This window comes from Pelodiscus sinensis, chromosome 4 (assembly GCF_052426305.1).
Source record: "Pelodiscus sinensis isolate ZL-2025 chromosome 4, ASM5242630v1, whole genome shotgun sequence".
Taxonomy (NCBI): domain Eukaryota; kingdom Metazoa; phylum Chordata; order Testudines; family Trionychidae; genus Pelodiscus; species Pelodiscus sinensis.
The window spans coordinates 121,619,841-121,634,099 of NC_143055.1; the positions used below are offsets into that span (position 1 = coordinate 121,619,841).

Sequence of the window (14,259 nt, forward strand, 5' to 3'; positions counted from 1 at the left end):
CTTCCTTTTCATTTGTTTTAAACCTGCTATCTATTCATTTCATTTGGTGATCCCTAGTTCTTGTATTATGAGGAGTAACACTTCCTTATTTACTTTCTCCACACCAGTCAGGATTGTATAGATCTCTATCATGATTTTAGATTATCTAGCACTGCATATCCAAACCACTAGGGCAAGGGTGAGTAATAATTTTTGATGGGGAGCTACTCTAAGAATTTTGTAAGTAGTGAAGGACCACATTCTTCCATGATATTAGTGGAGGAGATGTGAAGTCTGTGATGGTGGTTGGGTGCAGAAGGAAGTTTGGGGTAAGGGATTGGGGTGCAGGAGGTGGTGTGGGATCTGGAGGGAGTTTGGGTGAAGGAGAGGGATGCAAATGAAGCCCGGGAAATTCAAATCCCGGGATTCATTTGCAACTCCGGTTGCCTACATTACCACCCCAGTTCGAACTAGGGTGGTAGTGTAGACATACCCTCAGGCTTCTATTTCCTGAGAAGTTTCCACAGGCCATTGCCAGGCATTCTCCAGCCCAAGTAAACAGGTTGGGACTGCTCTGTGCTGGGGAATCACTCCAGTTCATGGGCAGGAAATCCCTCAGCACAGATAACACTGTGGGAAGTTAAACAATGTTAACAGAACATTTAATTGTAAAAGACGAAGCATGTATTTGAAAAGATTTTTCTTGGTGATGGAAAATTCTCATGGATTTTTGCATCAAAAGTATATTTATGAACCTTGGTCTTGTATGGTTTTTCTTTCCATGCTTGTTACAATATTGTTACATGTTGGTATAAATAAAGAAAAAATTAAGACAAACTAGACCTTGCTAATATTTTGTGTCTTCTAAGAATGATGTGGTTATGGGGACTCTGACAGTGAGAGAAAATTTTGAGTTCTCAGCTGCACTCCGTTTGCCAAGCATTGTGCCCGAACAGGAAAAGAAGGAACGAGTTAACCAAATCATCAGGGAACTGGGTTTGGTCAAAGTTGCAGATTCTAAGGTAATTACACATAGTATAGCACGACATAGTATTTAATATTATCAAACAAAAAGCTGAGGAATCATAAGGTTAGCATTGAAATTACATAATATTTAACAAATAAACCTTAGGATGTTGTAGTTACAAACAAGATAGCATTTGAAAAAAAAGGAATTCAGAGTTAAGACTACCTTAATGAAAAGAGATTGGAAAATGCCATTGATATTCTATACGTAATAGCTCAGTAATTTCTATATCAAATGTGTTCAATTTGCGATTCAAAAAGTGTGTTTTAAACTTCCATCTCTGAGACAAATCTTGGGTTCTTAAATGAAGCTGGGATCTTTCTTTCTAGCACATTTTCACCCATAATAAAGATACTGCATATTAAATGATTCCTTATGATACTTATGCAATCCTCTTAAGTGAATGGGGGAGTGTGCAGATGTTACTGATTGGTTGAACAAATGGAAGTTAATAAATAATTCTGTGAAAAGAACAGACACCATCTTAGTGTCGCTAATGGAAGTAAATTGCAGTACATATTATTGTTGTGCTGAAAGTCACTAGACGTGACTGCATACATGCAGGAATCAGATTTGTTGAGTTAGAATGTGCATTTTATATGTAATCACTTTTGATAATAGTGTTGCTCTTTGCTCCCTAACATCCCACCATTTGTGGCACCATTCATATACTGTAAGTACAGGTCTATACATATATTTTTTTATCTTGCGGTGCTTAGAAATCATAGGGATTAGCAGTATGGAGAAAGATTTTTCTTATTTTAAACTTACAGCATTCTAATAAGGCTTTTTTAAAAGTTACCTAAATTTACAAACTTTATCTTAACGGATTCTTAATGGATTTTTTTTGTTAGAAAACTGGCTTATTTTTGATGCATTGCTAAATCATGTGAATGTGTTATTCCATGTAAATATTGATTTCTGGTCTAACACCTGAAGTTGGCTCTACTGTTTTCCTGGATTTTGAGACTGTTAACTAACTTATTTATTTAAAAAACAACTCTTCTTTTAGATGTTAATTTTTTTTGCACTAGGTTGGCACCCAGTTTATTCGTGGGGTTTCTGGGGGAGAGAGAAAAAGGACCAATATTGGAATGGAACTTATTACTGATCCTGCAGTCTTGTTCTTAGATGAACCAACTACTGGGTTGGATGCCAGCACTGCCAATGCTGTCTTACTGCTCCTAAAAAGGTGACTGGAAAGAACTTTGATAGAAAGGTCTTTGATAGAAATTAACTCCATATATCTGGGAAAGGAAACTATGGGCTTCCACAAATGAAATTTCCTTCTAATTCTGCTATCCATGCAGTGTATTAGTATTTATCGCTCCCCTCTCTGGTTCAGAGGGAGGTCACTCAATCTCATTATATCACTGGAGTACCACCTCATTTCAGGGGAGTCATGATTCAAGCAATAGAAATGTAGCCGTGTTAGTCTGGTGTAGCTGAAGCAAAATACAGGAGTATGTAGCATTTTAAAGACTAACAAGATGGTTTATTAGATGAGCTTTCGTGGGCCAGACCCACTTCCTCAGATCAAGTAGTGGAAGAAAATAGTCACAACCCTATATACCAAAGGATACAATTTTAAAAAATGAACACATATGAAAAGGACAAATCAAATTTCAGAACAGAAGGGGGATGGGGGGGAAGGTGAATGTCTGTGGGCTAATGATATTAGAGGTGATAATTGGGGAAGCTGTCTTTGTAATGGGTAAGATAGCTAGATCCTTTGTTTAAACTCACATGTAGAGTGTCGAATTTTAGCATGAATGACAGTTCAGAGGATTCCCTTTCAAGTGCAGATTTGAAAGATCTTTGTAGCAGGATGCAGGTAGTTAAGTCGTTGAGATAGTGTCCTTTCTGGTTGAAATGGCAAGAAACTTTTTTCTTTGTGATCCTGTCTGATACCTGTTTTGTGGGCATTGATCCTTTGGCGAAGTATCTGAGACGTTTGTCCAATGTACATAGCAGACAGACACTTTTGGCACATGATAGCATAAATTATATTTCTGGATGTGCAGGAATATGTGTTCTTGATCTTATAACTCACTTGGTTAGGTCCAATAATGGTATCAGCAGAGTGAACATGTGGACAAAGCTGGCAATGGGGTTTGTTGCAAGAGAAGGTACCAGGGTTGGTATTAGTGTGGTATGTCCTGTGGTTGTTGGTAAGAATCATCTTGAGGTTAGGTGGTTGTCTATAGGAGACTATGGGTCTGTCTCCCAGAGCCTCTTGGAGTTTGGTATCCTGTTCCAGTATAGGCTGTAGTTTGTTGATAATGTGTTGGACAGGTTTAAGTTGGGGGTTGTAGGTGATGACAAGTGGTGTTCTATTGTTGGTTTTCTTGGGTCTGTCTTGAAGTAGATGGTTTCTAGGTATTCGTCTGGCTCTTTCAATTTGCTTTTTTATTTCTCTGGGTGGGTAGTTGAGGTTTATAAATGCTTGGTAGAGATCCTGAAGTTTCTGGTCTCTGTCAGTGGGATTAGAGCAGATGCGGTTGTATCGAAGGGCTTGGCTATAGACGATGGATCGTATGGTGTGTGCTGGATGGGAGCTGGAAGCATGTAGGTAACTGTATGAGTCAGTGGGTTTTCTGTAGAGAGTGGTGTCTAATTTTTCATTGTTGATTTGTACTGTCGTGTCCAGGAAATGGACCTCTCGTGTAGAATAGTCCAGGCTGAGGTTGATGGTGGGGTGTAGGTTGTTGAAATCTCTGTGGAATATCTCCAGTGTTTCTTGGCCATGTGTCCAGATCATAAAGATGTCATCGATGTAGCGTAAGTAGAGAAGGGGTAAAAGGGGACGGGAGTTGAGGAAACGTTGTTCTAGGTCAGCCATAAAGATGTTAGTATACTGTGGGGCCATGCGTGTACCCATGGCTGTGCCGCTGATCTGGAGGTATAAGTTGTTCTCAAACTGGAAATAATTGTGGGTGAGAACAAAGTTACATAGGTCTGCTATCAGGTTGGCAGTAGTGTCCTCTGGGATAGTGTTTCTAATTGCTTGTAATCCGTCTTCATGTGGGATGTTGGTGTATAGAGCTTCTACATCCATGGTGGCAAGGATGGTGTTATTGGGGAGGTTATCAATGTTTTGTAGTTTCCTTAGGAAGTCAGTAGTGTCTCGGAGATACCTGGGGGTGTTGGTTGCGAAGGGTTTGAGAAGAGAGTCTACATAGCTGGATAGACCAGTAGTGAGCGTGCCAATACCAGAGATGATGGGACGTCCGGGGTGTCCAGGTTTATGGATCTTGGGAAGTAGATAGAACAATCCTGGTCGGGGGTCAGAAGGTGTTTCTGTGTGGATTTGTTCCCGAGTAGCTGTGGGGAGGCTTTTAAGGAGACAGTGTAGTTTCTTTTGGTATTCCGAGGTGGGATCAGAGGAGAGAAGTTTGTAAAATGTGTTTGAGAGTTGTCTGGTTGCCTCCTGGTTATAGTCGGCCTTATTCATAATGACCACAGCACTCCCTTTGTCAGCTGGTTTGATTATAATGTCCAGGTTGTTTTTGAGACTCTGGATGGCATGGTGTTCAGCGCAGCTGAGATTGTGTGTCGCTTGTTGTCGTTTGCGAATAATGTCAGTCTGTGCGTTGTTGCGGAAGCTTTGTATATAGAAATCCAGATTGTAATTCCGACCGTCAGGGGGAGTCCATATAGAATTGTTTTTCCTTTGGTGTTGATAGGGGGGATCTGGTAGGTCAGATTGATGTTCATTGGTAGTTTGGAAATATTCTCAGAGGTGGAGGCGGCGAAAAAAAGCCTCAAGGTCACCACAAAATTGTATCCAGTTTGTGGGGGACGTGGGGCAGATTCAAGCAGTGAGGTCAAGGCAGCTCTGGCAGGATAGAATAAGGTAAACAATCTCAGGCCCTCAGTGTGAAGGAATCAAATAGTTGTGGGGCTCAGACTCTCAGGCATGACAGAGCAAACAGTCTTAGGGTATAGGAGTGGAGCCACAAGCAGGCAGAGCTCAGGCCCTCAGGCAGGGCAGAACACCATACAGCCTGTCATCCTAGCTCTGGCAGACTCCAGACAAATGCTGGCCCCTTGGCCTAAGGTGGGGAGGTTGTCACCTCAAGGATGGGTTTGGCAGCAGGTAGTAGGGGTTCCAGCCCTACTCTACTCTACCAGGTCTTAGCCCAAGGCCCTAACAGTGGCAGATAGTTCCACAACTGGATAAGGAGGCATCCAGCCTAGAATCAGGCAGCAAAACAATCGGACTATAGTCAGCTGTCTCTGAGCTAATTTCTACCCTCCCACCAAAATGTATCTGGAGCTCAGAGTTGTTCCTGGCCTCTTCAGGATATGTGGCAAGTAGCAGTCCTGGCAGGTTTTCACCCGGGTCAGCCTTCTCCAGCAGCAGGGTATAGTGTGGCAAGGTGCAGTCCAGGGAGCTGTAGCAGCCAGGAGACATCTGCTCACTTCCCTGGCTCAGATTCATGCTTCCTGTCCTACCCCTTAGTTTCCAGGAGATGGGTGAGTCTGGCATGGCTCTGCTCACCAAGAATCACAAAGTGGCTTCTCCTTTTCTAAGTCAGTGGAAGGCCACTCTGCCTCACTATAGTGGGTCAGACTCTTTCTTCTGTCCCACACCCCACAAAAGAGACCAGGAGTTTGTAGTAACAAACTATTTTGGAGGATCTGCCTGGGGAAAGGGACTTAGATGTAGAAATCTTATGCATGCACAGTTAGCTATCTTGCCAGTTCTGTCTCATTGTTTGTAATGGGTGAGGAAATGCCACACCTCATTGGAAAGAATAGCAATGTTAGTTCTTCTTCGAGTAGTGTCCCCGTGGATGCTCCACTGTAGGTGAAGGGTCGCCTTGAGCCTCAGATCGGAGCTTTGTATAGCAGTTTCCCCTGTTGAGCCACGCATGCCCAGGAGGCGTCTCGAGCCCTTCCCGCCTCCTGAGGAGCGCGGCTCAACCCCCTCCCTTTCAGTTCCTTTTTAATCGCCCTCGTCAGCGGACGGAGCAAACAAGAGCTCCCTGTCAGACTCTCTGACTACTCTCCTTTCCCCAGTTTAGTCATAGTTCTTTTCCCCTGTTATTCCAAGTTAGCTTTCCTTGTTTTTTTTTTTTTTTTTTTTTTTTTTAAAGAAATAACAACCTAGTAACAAGAACAATACACTTACCTAAATCCCCCCTCAAGGGGCTTGAACCCGCTTCAAACCGGGACTCTGAGGTACCGGCGTTCTCACAGCTGTTCAACACAGGAAAGAAAGAAAAGAGTTTAAAAAAAAAAAACCCAACACACGGAGACAGACGAGAACAACAGTAACAGCCAAATAAATACATAGAACAAGCTCAAAGATGAGAGAACCGGCCATGTCCAGCTCCTCGGGCTTTAAAAAATGTGATCAATGCTGGGATCCTAATCCGGCTTCAGATGGGCATTCAAAGTGCATTCGCTGTTTGGGGGAATCTCACTCTCCCCACAGCTGCACTCATTGCAATTCACTCATGGCGAGAGACAGGAAGGACCGAGAGCTCCGCCTAAGAATGATTTTATTTGAAAAGGCTTTACAGCCCGCTGGGGAACAGGTGGCAACGCGACAAGAGCCCCCCCCCACCCTCCAGGAGTGAGCCATGGGGCAGACCCTCACCATCCCGCTTCCTACCAGCCTCTTCCTCTCCAAAACATGGAGGAGAGGCACACCAGAGTGGAAGGACCCCTGCTACGAAGGCTTCGGGGCGATCCTCCCGCTCCGCACCGGCATCGGGGCGTGCTACAGCTGAGCGGGCCCGGGAGCGCTCCAAACAGTCGGCACGGCAAGAAAAGCCGGCGCCGAAGCAAACCACGGTGCCGCTTCAAACCGCAGCACCGCTTCCAGCCCCGACGCTGCCTCAAGCTCCAGCGGCGCCAAAAGCCACAGCACAGCTTAAAGCTGTGGTGCCAACTAAAGCCACGGCACTGCAGCAGAGCGAATTACAGCCTGCTAAGTGCCCGGCACCAGCTCCAACTAAGCAGCATGATGCTGCACTAACGCTGCCAGCACAACCAGACAGGCAGCCAGATGAGACTGCTAGGGATCAGTCTCAGCAGGAAACTGACTCACACAGCAGCCTTTACTATCAGTGCCTGCCTTCCACATCTTACTCACCTGGGAGGTCCCCATCAAGGCTATCCCCTCCCAGGTCTACGTCACTCTTATCCGGCCAAGACGCTCCTCTTCCTGAGGATGACCACCGCACGTCTTATTCCTCGAGACATGCATCACCTAGGCAGTCTCGCTCCCATCATTACAGGGCTCCACCACAACAGAACCCATTGCACCCATACTGGTCTTACCCACCCCCCACCTTATCCACCACAATGGGGACCCTGGGAACACTGGGAGCCATGTGGACGACGCTCCCCAACTCACTCCACTCCATCCCGGAGAAGCTCATCTCGGCCGCAGCCCCTACCTCCAGCAACTCTTTCAGATGAAGAGGTGGACCGAATCTCTGACAATGAATCAGACATTCATTCAATAAATGTCACACATTCTGATGCTCCCGATACACAATCAGATGAAGCCGTAGTACCATCAGATTCTTCACCAATTGATGATCTAAAACAGTTCCAGGAACTATTCAAGAGGGTAGCGACAAGTCAGAATGTTTCCCTGCAGGAGGTCCAGAAGAAACAGTACCAATTGCTAAAAAATCTCCATCCTACATTACATAGCAAGATTGCCCTGCCTATAGACGAGGCAATAATGGAGACCTCGGAAGACCTCTGGAAAACACCTGCATCCATTCAACCAACTAATAAGAGAATCGACAGGAAGTACTTTGTCCCTCGGACCACAAATGGGAGTTACATACGGAGGTGACGAACACAATTTTCCACCAGTGGGGATGGCCATTGATTGACCTCTTTGCGTAGAAACCCAGAACACCAAATGTCCCCAATTCTGCTCACGTGCGGGATTTGGCAAACACTCTGGGGGATGCCTTCCTAATCAAATGGACAGCCCCCCTACACTACGCCTTTCCTCCCATACCGCTCATCCCAAGAGTCCTGCGCAAGATCCTGAGAGACAAAGCCCTAGTCATCCTGATTGCGCCATCATGGTCTCGCCAAACCTGGTACCCATACCTTCACAGGCTAGCGCTCCAGCCTCCCTACCCACTACTGTATTGGATGGACCTACTATCTCAGGACGACGGCAGGATATTGCATCCACAACTCAATACCCTGCATCTTCAGGCATGGCTTCTCTCTGGTTCTCGGAGGTAGAAAATCACTGCTCCCAGAGAGTAAAAGACGTCCTCCTCCACAGCAGGAGACAGTCTACTCGGAAAACTTACCAACAGAAATGGACACGTTTCTGTCACTGGTGTCAGCGAGCCAAAGTGGAGTCCCGTGCCTCACCACTAGATACCATCCTAGACTACATTCTGGACCTTAAAGCATCAGGACTGTCAATCTCCTCCCTAAGAGTACACCTCTCTGCAATAGCAGCATTTCATACATCAGTAGATGGCTTCTCCATTTTTAACCATCCTATTACAAAAAGATTCCTCAAGGGACTCCAGAATGTGTACCCACCACATAGGGCCCCACCCCCTTTGTGGGACCTAAATCTTGTTTTGAACTGCCTCACCAGACCTCCCTTTGAGCCACTGGCAACAGTACCACTTCCTTTCCTGTTTATGAAGGTCTGTTTCCTCTTAGCCATCACCTCCGTCAGGAGGGTGAGCAAACTCAGAGCATTAATGTCAGAGCCTCCTTACACAGTTTTCACAAAGGATAGGGTCATACTTAGACCCCACCCCACGTTTTTGCCAAAGGTCTATACAGAATTCCATCTCAACGAACTAATCGTGTTACCTACCTTTTTCCCAAAACCTCATTCTTCGCAGACAGATGCCAGCCTGCACACTCTGGACATCCGGAGCGCTCTTGCCTTCTTCCTAGAAAGAACAAAACCATTTCGTAAATCTGAAAGACTTTTTATCTCCATTGCTGAACGATCCAAAGGGACACCAGTATCATCTCAACGAATCTCAAAGTGAATATCGACATGCATTATTAAGTGCCACTCTCTGGGCAATAGACCGCTGCTACGCCCACCACGAGCGCATTCTACTCGAGCCACGGCTGCTTCTACAGCCTTTCTGGGCAATGTCCCCTTAAGAGACATTTACCGGGCAGCAACATGGTCTTCAGATCATACCTTTGCTAAACATTACGCTATTCTTCCACAACTTAAGAGTGACTCAGCAGTTGCCACGGCAGTGTTCTCCACCACTGCCAAACATTGACTCTGGCTCCCTCCAGCCATATACTGGATACTGCTTTGTAGTCACCTACAGTGGAGCACCCACGGGGACACTACTCGAAGAAGAAAAGGGAGTTACTCACCTTGTGCAGTAACAAGTGTTCTTCAAGATGTATATCCCCGTGGGTGCTCCATGACCCTCCCTGCTTCCCCTCTGCTTGGAGTCGAAATTACTCAGGCGGAGACGAGGACCTGAAAGGGAGGGGGTTGAGCCGCGCTCCTCAGGAGGCGGGAAGGAGACACCTCCTGGGCATGCGTGGCTCAACAGGGGAAACTGCTATACAAAGCTCCGATCTGAGGCTCAGGGCGACCCTTCACCTACAGTGGAGCACCCATGGGGACACACATCTCGAAGAACACTCGTTACTGCACAAGGTGAGTAACTCCCTTTTCATAGAATCATAGAATAATAGGACTGGAAGGGACCTCAAGAGGTCATCGAGTCCAGCCCCCCGCCCTCAAGGCAGGACCAAGCTCCGTCTACACCATCCCTGACAGATGTCTATCAACCTGTTCTTAAATATCTCCAGAGAGGGAGATTCCACCACCTCCCTTGGCAATTTATTCCAATATTTGACCACCCTGACAGTTAGGAATTTTTTCCTAATGTCCAATCTAAACCTCCCTTGCTGCACTTTAAGCCCATTACTCCTTGTCCTGTCCTCAGAAACCAAGAGGAACAAATTTTCTCCTTCCTCCTTGTGACACCCTTTTAGATATTTGAAAACCGCTATCATGTCCCCCCTTAATCTTCTTTTTTCCAAACTAAACAAGCCCAGTTCATGAAGCCTGGCTTCATAGGTCATGTTCTCTAGACCTTTAATCATTCTTGTCGCTCTTCTCTGTACCCTTTCCAATTTCTCCACATCTTTCTTGAAATGTGGCGCCCAGGACTGGACACAGTACTCCAGCTGAGGCCTAACTAGTGCAGAGTAGAGCGGCAGAATGACTTCACGAGTTTTGCTTACAACACACCTGTTGATACAACCTAGAATCATATTTGCTTTTTTTGCAACAGCATCACACTATTGACTCATATTCAACTTGTGGTCCACTATGACCCCTAGATCCCTTTCCGCCATGCTCCTTCCTAGACAGTCGCTTCCCATCTTGTATGTATGGAACTGATTGTTCCTTCCTAAGTGGAGCACTTTGCATTTCTCTTTATTAAACCTCATCCTGTTTACCTCTTACCATTTCTCTAACTTGCTAAGGTCATTTTGAATTATGTCCCTATCCTCCAAAGAAGTTGCAACCCCACCCAGTTTGGTATCATCTGCAAACTTAATAAGCGTACTCTCTATCCCAATATCTACATCATTGATGAAGATATTGAACAGTACGGGTCCCAAAACAGACCCTTGCGGAACTCCACTTGTTATCCCTTTCCAGCAGGATTTAGCACCGTTAACAACAACTCTCTGACTACGGTTATCCAGCCAATTATGCACCCACCTTATCGTGGCCCTATCTAAGTTATATTTGCCTAGTTTATCAATAAGAATATCATGCGAGACCGTATCAAATGCCTTACTAAAGTCTAGGTATATGACATCCACCGCTTCTCCCTTATCCACAAGGCTCGTTATCCTATCAAAGAAAGCTATCAGATTAGTTTGGCATGACTTGTTCTTCACAAACCCATGCTGGCTATTCCCTATCACTTTATTACCTTCCATATGATTTCCTTGCATATGATTTCCTTAATTACCTGCTCCATTATCTTCCCTGGGACAGACGTTAAACTGACCGGTCTGTAATTTTCTGGGTTGTTCTTATTCCCATTTTTATAGATGGGCACAATATTTGCCCTTTTCCAGTCTTCTGGAATCTCCCCTGTCTGCCATGATTTTTCAAAGATCATAGCTAAAGGCTCAGATACCTCCTCTATCAGCTCCTTGAGTATCCTGGGATGCATTTCATCAGGACCTGGTGACTTGCTGACATCTAACTTTCCTAAGTGATTTTTAACTTGTTCTTTTACTTTACACTTAAATACTTCTGCAGTAACTTAATTACTTTGTCCTTAGACTGTAGCTATGGGAAGTTAGAATCTCGACTCTTCCCTCTTTCTCTTTGCTCAGCATAATAAGGGCCTTAGGATTTGGCCCTTTAAAACTTTTTTCTGTTTTGTTTGCTCAGTTATATCTTGTGAAACAACATACAGCTTTTCTGAGATGTTACAAGTAGTTATACAAGAATGTGTTTTCTATAAATCTTTCTTTGGAAAATATATGGCCTTTCACCTCATTTCAGCTATTAAGTCAGCAAGAGAATATTGAATGCGCATCCAGAAATATAATTTATGCTATCGTGCCGAAAGTGTCCGTCTGCTATGTACATTGGACAAACGTCTCAGACACTTGGCCAAAGGATTAATGCCCACAAAACAGATATCAGACAAGATCACAAAGAAAAAACTATTTCTTGCCATTTCAACCAGTAAGGACACTGTCTCAACGACTTAACCACCTGCATTCTGCTACAAAGACCTTTTACATCTGCACTTGAAAGGGAATCCTCTGAACTGTCATTCATGTTAAAATTCGACACTCTCCGGGGGGGATTGAACAAAGACCCCAACTACCTTACCCATTACCAAGATAACTTCCCCAATTATCACCTCTAATACCATTAGCTCACAGACATCTAACTTTCCCCACTTCTAATATCATTAACTCAGACACTTACCTTCCTTCCTCCCTCCTCCTCCCCCGCATTCACCTTCTGTTCTGAAATGTGATTTGTCCTTTTCATATGTGTTCATTTTTTTAAATTGTATTCTTTGGTATATATGGTTGTGACTATTTTCTTCCACTGTTTGATCTGAGGAAGTGGGTCTGGCCCACGAAAGCTCATCATCTAATAAACCATCTTGTTAGTCTTTAAAGTGCTACATAGTCCTGCACTTTACTTAAACAAGCTACTATTGAAGGTAATGGGCCCTTACTTAAGTAAGGATTGAGTAAAAATTGAAAGGAACTCAGGTTTTGACCTGATATGCTTGTCTTGACTTCAGATTATGAGTATTATTAGGCATTCATAGCAAAAAGAAAATATAACAGAAAAGAGACAATTACAGCTATTTAATGCCTTTTTCTTTTTTGTGCATTCAGGATGTCAACTCATGGGAAAACAATAGTCTTTTCAATCCATCAGCCCAGGTTCTCCATATTCAGATTGTTTGATAGCTTGACGTTACTGGCTGCAGGAAAACTGTTGTACCATGGCCCTGCTCGGAATGCTCTACAATACTTCAAATCTATTGGTGAGCTTTCATAGGGAGCTCAAGTCACAATGATGGTCTTACAGCACATTGTATTGATGTTGGCATCTGGTCTTTCAGCACAGTATACTGATTTTGACACAGAATCTCAAAGATAGTTAGGCACCTAAATACTTTAGAAGATCTGGCCCCTACTGCATAAGTAAGGAATGATATTTTGTTTAAAAATGCAGTTGGTATAAAAAAATGTAGCAAAAATGGTTTATTTTTAAGCGATGATATCTGTCACTGTGGCCTCTGAGATGATGGACTATGATAAAGCTTTAGATCCCAAGACCAAAGTGAGTGTATACAATCATTATCTTCCTGTAGAGCTTGAATCAAAAGGACTGTGAGATATGACCAATTAGATATAGCAGTTTTTAATATTTTAAACAACTACATGTTTACTAACCACGTATCTTAATTAAAAAGTCTTAAATGTACACATAACAAAATTCATGTGGTGGGGGTAGGGCTGAGGGGTTGAGGATGCTGGGCTGGGGCAACAAACTGGGGTGTGAAGTAGGAGAGAGTTCTTGGATGTTGCTGGGAAGGAGGGGCTAAGGGTTGGGGCAGAGGGTTGTGGTGTAGGAAGAGTGGGGGCTCTGGCTGGGGGTTCAGGCTTTGGCATGAGGCCGTGGATGAGGGGTTTGGGGTACAGGGTTCCCAGGGGCTACAGCACAGAGAGAGAACTATCTCCAGCTGTCTCTCTTTCCCACAGTAGCACATGGGCTGCATGGGAGAGATGCTACTCCTCCAACTGTGGCAAATCTCTGTTGTTGCAGGCATGTTTTCCCTGCTACATCCCTGAGTCCCAGCACGGTGCTAATAGGCTCCTGCATGGCCGTGTAGCCACACAGCTTAGAGGGCACTTACCTCCATGGTCAATGGCCCTCCACTAATAACATCCTGCCTGCAATCCTGGATGTTTGTATATCAGGACTACTTTTGAGCAAGAGCACCGCAACTTATTGCACCTATACAGAATGCACACACAGAGAGAAGTTATTTATTAGGTTGCTGAGTCCCAAATCTTGCAGAATTTGATATGTTACTATCAAAACCTTGAATTGCATTGTGACAGACTGCTGGCTAACCAGAGCTCTGCCACTTCAGCCTCTCTGAAAAGGTCAATTACAGCTAGCTGAGTAAGCCCATGTCTGAAGGGCTAATGGAAGCAGCTATGGGCCTCATTAGCCAGAGGGTTATATAAGGCAGCCAGAGGAGGGCGAGGGAGAAGCCAGAGAGTAGCTGAGTGTGTGTGCACTTCAGCTAGAAGGAGAAGGTAGCTGAGTTAGCTAGGATAACCAAGCTTTGTAAATAGAAGGTGGTGGGAAGTTGGCACAAGGAATAAAAAAAACCATGGGTGATTGCACAAGAGAGGGTCTCCTGGTGATTTGTGGCTGAAGAAGGGGTCCCAGGGCAAGGGGCCTGGTCAAGGACCTTGTCACAGCATCCAAAAATGAATAAGAGGAACCCTATTCAAACCTTGGAGAATTAATCCTGTAATGATCCCTGTACTGTCTGCCCTGCTCAATAAGGGTATGTCTACACTACCCCGCTAGTTCGAACTAGTGGGGTAATGTAGGCATACCGCACTTGCAAATGAAGCCCGGGATTTGAATTTCCCGGGCTTCATTTGCATAAACTGGGCGCCGCCATTTTGAAATCCCTGCTCGTTCGAACCCCGTGCCGCGCGGCTACACGCGG

The 14,259-nt window shown here is 44.7% G+C and overlaps 1 protein-coding gene across 3 annotated transcripts in view; it reads left to right on the plus strand.

Annotated features, from left to right (window-relative positions):
* Positions 1-14,259, plus strand: part of LOC102448589 (broad substrate specificity ATP-binding cassette transporter ABCG2-like) — a 142,800-nt gene that overhangs the window by 26,596 nt on the left and 101,945 nt on the right. For all 3 annotated transcript variants that reach the window (XM_075929563.2, XM_075929565.2, XM_075929566.2), the window contains 3 exons: positions 849-1,001; positions 2,041-2,198; positions 12,398-12,549. In XM_075929563.2, coding sequence (XP_075785678.2) covers positions 849-1,001; positions 2,041-2,198; positions 12,398-12,549 — 463 coding nt within the window. The remainder of the gene's footprint in view (positions 1-848; positions 1,002-2,040; positions 2,199-12,397; positions 12,550-14,259) is intronic.